The sequence below is a fragment of the Rhineura floridana genome, chromosome 8 (assembly GCF_030035675.1).
Source record: "Rhineura floridana isolate rRhiFlo1 chromosome 8, rRhiFlo1.hap2, whole genome shotgun sequence".
In the NCBI taxonomy this organism is placed as follows: Eukaryota; Metazoa; Chordata; class Lepidosauria; order Squamata; family Rhineuridae; genus Rhineura; species Rhineura floridana.
In genome coordinates, this window is record NC_084487.1 from 47821467 (window position 1) to 47832015 (window position 10549).

Below are 10549 nucleotides of genomic sequence, written 5' to 3' on the forward strand. Positions count from 1 at the left end.
TTTAACAGGTGGACAGCATTTGCTTTCTAGATAAAAGTGGAGAAACAGCAAAGAATTATCAATTAGCATGGACAATTGACCAATCCCAATTAGCTGCCATGAATTTTGCCCCATTCATGAAATAAAAGCAAAATGCAAGCTGCAGCTTTAATTTTTTTTTAGCATACTGTATTAAGGTTTTCATTATGGAATTGTTTCCCAGATCAGGCACTCAACACATACAATAGTTTCAGTAGTAGGAAGTTTAGCCTGAAGCCTTTGAATATGAGCAGTTAATAAGGGTGTTGTCACCATCTTGTGGTTACAGTGACAATTGCAAGGCATCACACATAGGCAAAGAAACAATCTCCGGCTACATTCAGGGCCACTGCACATGCTGCTTCTGGCATTTCACGGCCATTTGGCCCTACTGTTTACATATTTCCCTACATCTCTGTGTGTGTCCCATGTGAGTATCTTCTAAAGATACAACATGCCTGTGATTATTTATTTATTTGATTTATATCCCACCCTTCTTCCCAGTAGGATTAAATGGGCTGGAGACTACAAGTCTATGCCATAATACACAAGATTTATTTTACAGTAGACAATGTCTTTGACCCTCCCCCCCGAATGATTCTGGCTCCAACAAATATCCCTCCTCTATGAACATTATGGACATGATCATGGTGGTGGCAATAGGAAAGAGGTATAGGCTAGAAGTTTGCAGAACTTTGATCAGTACCTACATCAGCTATTGGGCCTTATGGTTCATGCTGCTCTTAGCACTCGCTTTCCTGCTAAGCTATAAGGCTATTTGCATGATGGCTGGTTGTGGGGATATTCACACTGCTGCTGCCACTTTAAGGTCAATACATAGCTTGCTATCTGACTTCGTATTATCTGGGCTTTAAAACTGCAACAGAAGGAAATCGTGCATCTCTGCTGGCAAGTAAATGTCTCCAAATGGATGCTTCTGTAGTTGCCCAGCAACCACATGCCTACTTTTTGCCAGGTTAATTCTATCTAAAGTCAGAAAGAAAGTTACATGTCATCTCTGTGCCTTAATAGAAAGCAGTAGAGATGGCAGGATACTGGTAGTTTCCTCCTTAGGCCAGCTGTAGACTGTCAATTGCTGACCTCACAAGACTTGTTTGCTTCTACTTGTCATGCCAGCAGCACTGCTCATGGCTGCTTCACACATTATGATTTTCCTATGCATAAAGTATTGTCCTGTATGAAATTAATCATAATTGAAATAGTGCTTGTTCCCCCCTTCAGTTGTTCTTCAGAGCAAGTATTATATCAAAATGGAGAATAAAGAAAACAGTCTGGACATCTTTATTTTTCACATTATATGAATCTAAACTACAAATATTTTTCACAAATATTTCAGATTTGCACAATTAGACTGTACAAATATGTGAACATATGATGCACACCATCTTGATCTCAAGAACAAAAGTTAGTCTTCATTTGTCACTGAAGCAACACGCTTCTAGAACTATCCATAATAAGGATCCAATAACGAACCTCAGAACTTGGATAGGAAAAGTAAACCATTGGGGGAGGAATACTATTCTAAGAGCTTCTGTGCTATTTGCAGATTCTTCCAAACTAGTCAATGTTTACCATAACTTAAAACATGCCTCTTGATTCTCAGTCCACCTATGCTCTGATACCAGGCTGAAATGAGCTATTTTGGGCAGTACTGTGATCTATTTTTAACTAGCACAAACATATGTATTATTGTCTGTCAGATTGTCAGACTTGGGCATGTGTCTCTATCCATCAAGAAGGCCACTAATGACATTCTTTACTCTAGGGTTGGTCAAGTAACCCATTAACGTTTTGACTGAATTGTTAGCAACACTCTTCTTTTTTCAACAGAGTCTACTAGACCTCCAGCATAGGTGTGCAGGTATGCAAGAGAGGTGTCCACCTCTTCATGCTGGGGTTAGAATACAGATGTCAACTTCTTTGATATAACTGGAAGTGCTAACCTGCAGCTGGACTTGCCCTGTCAATTGGTTCTGGGAGCATGGCTTTACATTTAACTGACTTACCCATGCTTACCTGCTGACCATTTGTCTGCTTAGTTTTGGAACACAGAGTACTGAAATCCCCCACAAGGCCAAACATACATGTAGATAAACAAGATGGCCATCTAGAAAGCCAACAAATGGGACCTAAGTTCTTTGACCGATTTGGCTGCTTTGAAGTTATGTAATCTCAACTTCTAGTGCCCTCATTAAGCCTTATTTATTATTTAAACCTTATTTCTGAGATGCACACACGTGTATTGTTATGAACTATAACATGTGATGTTACTTTCTTGTAAAAAACCAAATACCTGGAAAACTTTTTCACCCAGAAATTATTGATAGTAAAGCTAAAAAAGGAAGGTTTATGCCATGAAACTGGAGTCATCAATGGAGCTTTTCATTAAGGAATTGAAGGAGAGTGCAGAAACTCCCGATACATGACCAGCACATATTTGCAGCATCCGGAGCAGCCGTTGAGCTGTGGCAATTCTGACCTTCTCACACTGGAAGAGGAAGAGACAAAAATCCAACAGCTGTAAAGAAGCTTATGTTGATACCAAGACAGAAACAGTAATCATAATAAGTTTTTTATATAACTGGAAAGGACCAGAGACCATTTAAACCAAGCTTAGGTAGTAGAACTGCCCCACCAATACTTCTGTGTTTGTCCTACAGTAGGCCAGAAGTCAAGAGAAGGTTCACTGCAATATGCATACATAACAATATCTCCACAATGTCTCATGTAAGCAAGACAAGTCTCAACTCCAGTTCTGCAGCAAGTGGAATTCTAAACCTGAGTTCTACTTACTCAAACAAGGAGAGGATCTGTTTCTCACTTGAAAAACATAGAGAGCCAACTTTCTAACACAAACATAATTTGGAACATAGGAAGGAGTAATGAAAGGATAAGAATTAGCTTAAAGCAGCATCTGCTATATACAGTCAGAGGCGGGCTTACAATGGCAAATGGGTTGCTACCCTCTGGTGAGCAACCAGACTTAATCCACACTTTGGGCCTGAAGAGGGAGGCATTGTTCCAGCAATTGTTTGGTTATCAATCCCTGCTTCCTTCCCAGCTCCAAAACCATGAGGAAGGATGGTATACGTGTGTATTTGGCCAAGATCCCATGGGCAAATTATTATTTGTTAAATTTATATCCCACTCTTTCTCCCAAAGGGAGCCCAGGGTAGCAAACAGATGATAAAGCACTTAAAACATCTTAAAAATATTTTAAAAAACCAATTCCAATACAGATTGAGAGTAGGGTAAGGGCTCTACTTAAAATGCTTGTTGAAAGAAGGTCTTCAGTAAGCATCGAAAAAACAACAGAGACAGTGCCTGTCTAATATTTAAGGGAAGGGAATTCCAAAGGGTAGGTGATGCATCCCTAAAGGTCTGCTTCCTGTGTTGTGTGGAACAGATGTCCTGATAAGATGGTATCTACAGGAGGCCCTCATTTGCAGAGCACAGTGATTGACTGGGTATATAAAAGGGTAAGATGATCTTTCAGGTATCCTTGTCCCAAGCTGTATAGGGCTTTAGACACCAAAAATAGCACTTTGAACTTAGCCCGGTAGCTAACGGGCAGCCAGTGCAATTCTTTGATCAGCAGGGTAACATGTTGGCAATATCCTGCCCCAGTAAGTAGTTGTACCATCATGTTTTGCATGAGCTGCAGCTTCTGGACCAACCTCAAGGGAAGCCCCACATAGACCGCATTACAGTAATCCAGCTTGGAGGTTAACAGTGCATGGATGACAGTGGTCAAGCTATTCCGGTCCAGAAACAGCTGCAGCTGTCTTATCAGCCAAAGCTGGTAAAAGGCACTCCTAGCCATGGAGGTCACCTGGGCCTCTAGTGACAAAGATTAATCCAGGAGCACCCCAGACTACAGCAATATGACCCCATCCAAAGCAGGCAATTGACCAACTATCCAGACTTGGGAACCACCTACACACGGTGTCTCCATCTTGCTCAGATTTGGAGTCAGTTTATTCTCATCCAGCCCACCACCAAGTTCAGGCACTGGTCCAGATGTTATCGAGAAATAGAGCTGCTGACTCTTCTCCCCAAATCTCCTAATGACCACTCCCAAGGGCTTCATATCAGTGGTTCTCAACCTGGGGGCCGCGACCCCCAGGGGGGCCGCGAACAGTAAAGAAATGAATTATTTATTAATTGTTTTAAAAAAGTCTTCACTCCCTCGACACTGTCTGCTTTCCACTGGCGCTGCAGATGACACCTCCCCCTTGCTCCAAACGAGAGGGGAGGCCTTTTGCTGAAGCGCCAGAGCGTCTTTCAGGTGCACTAAGGGCAGGCATCTGCCTATAAAATACATGGCAGATGCCAAAGGAGGCTGAGGGTGGGGCTACCAGGAAGAAGAGGGGATTACTATCACTGATTCCCATCTCCTTGCACTGCCGCTACTGGCAACACCCTTGCTTAGAATGAGAGGAGAGAGCTTTTTGTGAAGCAAAAAGAAGCAAGGCTGCAAAGAAAGGCTGCTTTCCCCCTTCCTTCCTGGCAGCCAGCCTGCCTCCCTGGGGGGAGGGGGGTCACAAAAAATTTTCAGCTTATAAAGGGGGTCACATGCTCATAGAGGTTGGGAACCACTGATATAGATGTTAAACAGCATTGGGGACAAGAGGGTACCCTGTGGCACCACACAGCACAACTGCCAGGACAATCACCCAGTGAAACTGATCCTGGAGATAGGTGCGGAACCACTGTTGAAGAGTGCCTCTGATACCCATCTCACCAAATTAGCTCAGAAGGATACCTGGTGAATGGTATCAAAAACTGCTGAGAGATCAAGTAAGAATAACAGGGTCACACTCTCCCTGTCCTCCCAACAAAGGTCATCCATCAGGGCGACCAAGGCCGATTCAGTTCCATAACCAGGCCTGAACCCAAAATGAAATGGGTCAAGATAATCTGTTTCAATAGCAAGTTCTCTGCCACCCATTCCTGCAGAAAGAATGATGAGTGCTTCCTTGACCACTATAAGGCCCAGGTCAGGCACACTGAAACTCTGCAGGACAAAACAAACTCCCTGGGCTCCTAATGTGAGGAAGGGCAGGATATAAATCCAATATATAAATAAACTCCTTGTGACCACAGTTTTAGCTTAGTGAGCAAGAAATTATGAGCCCCTTGCCAAACAAAGCTGATAATTAGCTTTCTCTTCATTGTTTATCTTTCTAGGGTTTCTAGACCTGTATCTCTCTCCATGCCCTTGTAGTCATGCCCTGTGCCAATGGTCACAACAGTTGAAAACAGAGGAAGCACGCCAGCCCAATAAGTTACACAGGTGCAGTATTAGTTTGCAAGAGGGATTTGCTTACTCCATGTTACAATAAAAAACCAAGGACTCTTACTTCCAGCTCACAGAATAGAACAGGACTACAGTAACGATCTGCCAGCTTCAAGATAGTATTCATATCCACACTGATTTGATTCATTCTGCCAGCTATTTAAAAACAGAGAAAAGAAATATTAGATATTTACAGCCCTATATAATTTTTTGATACTACAATATTTTTCTTTTGATTTACCCCTTTATTTTCTGTGTGTATCCCATTACCAGGAATATTTTATATTATTTAAAAATATTTTAAAAAATTAAGCCAATGTTTTAGGATCATCTTCTAATAATCATATTTTTGTGGGAAAAGACCACACTTTAGTGTTCTAACACACACAGAAGATCTAGCTTGTTTTTTAAAAAAAGAATGGTACAGATCGTCTCTCAACCAACTACACTGGAAAGGAAGAAGCATGGCCACCAGCAAAATTCAGGCAGAATTCTGTTGCATTTGGGGCAAAGAAACTACTGCAGAATAAAGTTGTTGCTATTATGTTTTAAAGGCATTAAGCAATTAGTAAAAACATTTGAATAATAAAGTCTGGAACAAGAAAGATGTCTTATACATACCACCTATGACCAGAAAGCACACTTTTCCAAGGAAGAAGTTAGCATCTACATGTAGCAGTGAAGCTTCAATATCCTTAAAACTGGCAGAAGGACAAGCAAAAGAAAGCAAAGCACAGGTTAGTTAGAACTGGATTCCATCTTGTACTTTTTCTATATTATAGAGTCTATAGTGACAAGAGCTATTCAAGATCATAAGGCAAGAGACCAGGCATCTATAAGCATGTGGATGAATTGAAATTAAGAGTTGTAAATTCAACCAGTTCAATGGAAGCTAAAAAAGGCTCTTTTTAAGATTCTAATTAGAAAAGGGTAACTCCTTTTGTTGCAATGAATACCTGAAAGGTCATTCTTTTTAGAAGCATCAAAAAGAATGACTTTAATAAAGCACTTCATAAATCTGAGATGCTTTATTCAGATACAATCAACAGGCATAACAGAGCTGGCTGGTACAATTGGGGTAATGACCTTTGCTTCCCATATTCATACCTAACCCTCTGACCACAATGACATTGACTTTTTAAAAAAACTTCTCTTTCCTTCACACTCATGCTTTCTACACATACCTGTATTTGCTTTGTAGGTTAACCATAAAAACAATAAGATCAATCCGAGGCCGGATGTGATCTCTCTCTGCAGGTAAAGGAAGAGAGGTTGTCAAGTGGCTGAAAGAAACCAAGGTGCATTTTTAGTCAAGGCTACAAAACTGATCAGATTTAACCTAAAGAAGCTTTATAGGAAGAAGCCAACAGCGACAATTAACACGGGTACATTCTACCAACCAAGTCACTTCAAGCAGAAAGATAAACTCTAGGAGTACCAAGCTGAATATAAGAGAACAGGCCAGTCCCAGTTTTATATGCAGATGTCTTCATATACACCATACCTTTAAAGCACATTTATCTCTAAATAAAAATATAAATAAAAAATCCTGGCCACTGTAGTTTGTTCCTCACAGACCTACAATTCCTAGCACTTGTAATAAACTACAGTTTCCAGGATTCTTTGAGGGGATGCGTGTGGACTTTGAACGTTTTGAGTGTATGCAGCCATATCTAATGTCTGAAGATTTTAGTCTACAGCTGTTTAATGCAACAGCATACAATAGAAAACATTATTTACCACTGCCCTGTCCAAGTATGAATAAAGCCAAGAACTCAATATAGCAAAGACCATTAATGGGCTGTAAGATTTTCCTTGTTTTAGAACATTGCACTTTATCCTAGAACATAACAAAACTGTAGCAGAAAAGAGTCCATTACTTTAGAACAAGGGTGTTCTGCAATATTCTACAAAACAGACATGAGAACAAAAATCTTTCAGGCAGTACAGTTTCCAGATTTAATCTGAGAGAAATTGAAGTGCTCTCACTACTTACATATTTATTTTTAAATCTTGTTTTTCTTTAAGAATCGTCTCTGCTAGCTGCTGCTGGAAAACTTCATTTGTTCCCACCAACTATTAAAGAAAAGGAAATAAAATTTGGCCAATAGCTGAGAAAACAGGATTAATTATGTATAGGAAATAGATTAATGTTGTCTGTTCCAAAGTCCTCCCCTCCCCTCACACCTCTTCATCAAGTCTAGCTCCTATGTCCACCTCTGACCTTCAGAAGCTGGTCAGAAGCTGCCTTCCCCAATCTGGCACACTTGTAGTTTTGGACTACAGCTCCCATTACCACACCTGTGCTGGCTGGGATGAATGGGAGCTTCAGTCCAAAACATCTGAAGGGCACTGGGTTGGAAAAGGCTGGTCTTAAGTTGCCCACTGTTGAATTGGGTATCGCTATTGTAGTTTTACTGTTTACCTGGAAGGAAGAACTTTGGCAAACCCAGCTTTACCAACCACTACGGCTAGCGAACTAGTGCTTCACATCAGAAATACAGGAGCACAAACCTGAATAGTAGTTACACCTACCCTTTTCTCCTGGCTCGAGATGCGCAAGAGTTGACCTGGAGGTGATAGAGGAAAATAAATTCTGCACATGGTCCAAAGTTTTTCTTTACCTAATTGTTTAAGACTAGAGCCCTGCACTGAAAGCTGCTCTGCAGTTGAGCCAAAGCAGCACTCCCAATTTTGGGAAGATAGACCATCAGCTTCTATAACAAAGGCTCTTACCACATATGGAACGAGAAATGTCAGACGTCCAAGCTGGATTTAGAAAGGAAAGAGGTACCAGAGATCATATCGCAAACACACATTGGATAATGGAATGGACCAAGGAACTTCAGAAGGAAATCACCCTGTGCGATTAAGCAAAGCCTTTGATTGTGTAGATCATGAAAAAATATGGAATGCCTTAAAAGAAATGGGGGTGCCACAGCATCTGATTGTTCTGATGTGTAACCTATACTCTGGACAAGAGGCTATTGTAAGGGCAGAATATGGAGAAATGAATTGGTTTCCAATCGGAAAGGGTGTGAGACAGGGGTGTATTTTATCACCCTGTTTGTTTAATCTGTACCCAGAACATATCATACGGAAAGCAGGATTGGACCAAGATGAAGGAGGTGTGAAAACTGGACGGAGAAATATCAATAATTTAAGATATGCAGACAATACCATACTACTAGCAGAAACCAGTAATGATTTGAAACGAATGCTGATAAAAATTAAAGAGGAAAGCACAAAAGCAGGACTACAGCTGAACGTCAAGAAGACTGAAGTAATGACAACAGAAGAGCTATGTAACTTTAAAGTTGGCAACGAGGATATTGAACTTGTCAAGGATTATCAATACATTGGCACAGTCATTAACCAAAATGGAGACAATATTCAAGAAATCAGAAGAAGGCTAGGACTGGGGAGGGCAGCGATGAGAGAACTAGAAAAGGTCCTCAAATGCAAAGATGTATCACTGAACACTAAAGTCAGGATCATTTAGATCATGGGACTCCCGATCTCTATGTATGGATGTGAAAGTTGGACAGTGAAAACAGCAGATTAGAAAAAAAATAAACTCATTTGAAATGTGGTGTTGGAGGAGAGCTTTATGTATACCATGGATTGTGAAAACGACAAATAATTGGGTGTTAGAACAAATTAAACCAGAACTATCACTAGAAGCTAAAATGATGAAACTGAGGTTATCATATTTTGGATACATAATGAGAAGACATGATTCACTAGAAAAGACCATGCCGGGGAAAACAGAAGGGAGTAGAAAAAGTGGAAGGCCAAACAAGAGATGGATTGATTCCATAAAGGAAGCCACAGACCTGAACTTACAAGATCTAAACAGCATGGTTCATGACAGATACTCTTGGAGGTCGCTGATTCATAGGGTCGCCATAAGTCGTAATCAACTTGAAAAAAAAAGGAAATGGGTTGTCTTCAAGTAGATCCCAACTTATAGCAACCCTATGAATAGGGATGTCATGGTAAGCAGTATTCAAAGGGAGTTTACCATTGCCTCCCTCTGGGGCTAGTCCTCCTCAGCTGGCTAGGGCCTACTCAGCTTGTCACAGCTGCACAAGCCAGCCCCTTCCTTGTCCGCAACTGCCAACTGGGGGAGCTCCTTGGGACTATGCAGCTTGCCCACGGAAGGGGGGCAAAGGCACGTAACCCCTGCACCACTCACTGTGGGGGTGATCTTTAGCTGCCCCTTGATATCCAGGAGACACGAGCAGGGATTTGAACTCAGACTCCCAGGCAGACTCTCCTCCCCACTGTGTTATACCAGCTTGAAGGCACATAAAAAGAACAGGACCATCAGCTACGTAGTAATAATATGCAAAAATGGAAAACCAATGGGAAAGCATTAAGGGAACAGAAATACCAATTAGAAAAGCTGGAAGGCGGGCTTAAAAGCTAATGGATCACATAGATTGGCGGAGGTGGATATTCACTTTTCTTCCTCAAAATTACCAGAGACCTGATCAAGGCCAAAAGCGGAAATAAAGGAGAAAAAAATTGCCCATTCACGATATTCTTTACCTACCCATCAATACATACCAAAATAGTGGCAGAGTTAAGCGATGGGAGCTTGCCAAAAGCCGCCAACGTCGACATCACCACAAAACTAAAACAGCGCGTTCTCAGATTCAAACTGCCGCCAGTATACGTCATCATTACATCTCTACGCGTCGCAGCTATAGGAGAAGATCTGGGTGTGTGGCCTCTAAAAAAACCCTCAAGGAGATAGATACATAGGCCTGTCGCATTCGCGCATGCGGATTTTCACCATGCTGGGAAAGGGGGAGAATGGGAATCTGGGCGCAGGCCCACTGCGTCCGAAGGACCTTTGTGGTCGCTCACGTTAAATAACGGATGCGAATGCCGCGTTGAGAGGCGCATGAGAGCCAGCACAGCTTGCTCTTTTTTTCTTCAAACAGCTGCGCGTTCAGCTGACTTTTGTACATACGTGTTGTATGTAGGCCACTGGGGGTGGGGAGTGGAGAGGACCGTTGGAAGCTGCACGGTGTATGTGATATCGTAGTTTCAAGTGGGAGGCTCGTGAGGAAGAGGGGGCGGCGTCTGGGACTGTACAGAGAGCGGCAGCGTAGGGAGAATTAAGAAAGCCGAAGGAAAACTGGAACTTATACGAACGAGCGGCTTCTTAACACCGCTTATTATGTTTTTCTAATGAGTTAC

General features: G+C 41.7%; 1 protein-coding gene across 2 annotated transcripts; it reads right to left on the bottom strand.

Annotated features, from left to right (window-relative positions):
• Positions 1–1297: 1297 nt before the first annotated feature.
• CENPM (centromere protein M) lies at positions 1298–10399 on the bottom strand. 2 transcript variants are annotated; one of them, XM_061639306.1, is made up of 6 exons: positions 9911–10399; positions 7335–7414; positions 6523–6621; positions 5960–6039; positions 5403–5494; positions 1298–2527 (listed from the first exon to the last, which is right to left on the bottom strand). In XM_061639306.1, the coding sequence occupies exons 1-6, from the start codon at positions 10025–10027 to the stop codon at positions 2387–2389; spliced, it is 609 nt and encodes a 202-aa protein (XP_061495290.1). In that variant the 5' UTR covers positions 10028–10399; the 3' UTR covers positions 1298–2386. The 2 variants fall into 2 exon arrangements, with proteins under 2 accessions (XP_061495290.1, XP_061495291.1); XM_061639307.1 differs by lacking the exon at positions 9911–10399 and adding an exon at positions 9363–9527.
• Positions 10400–10549: the final 150 nt, after the last annotated feature.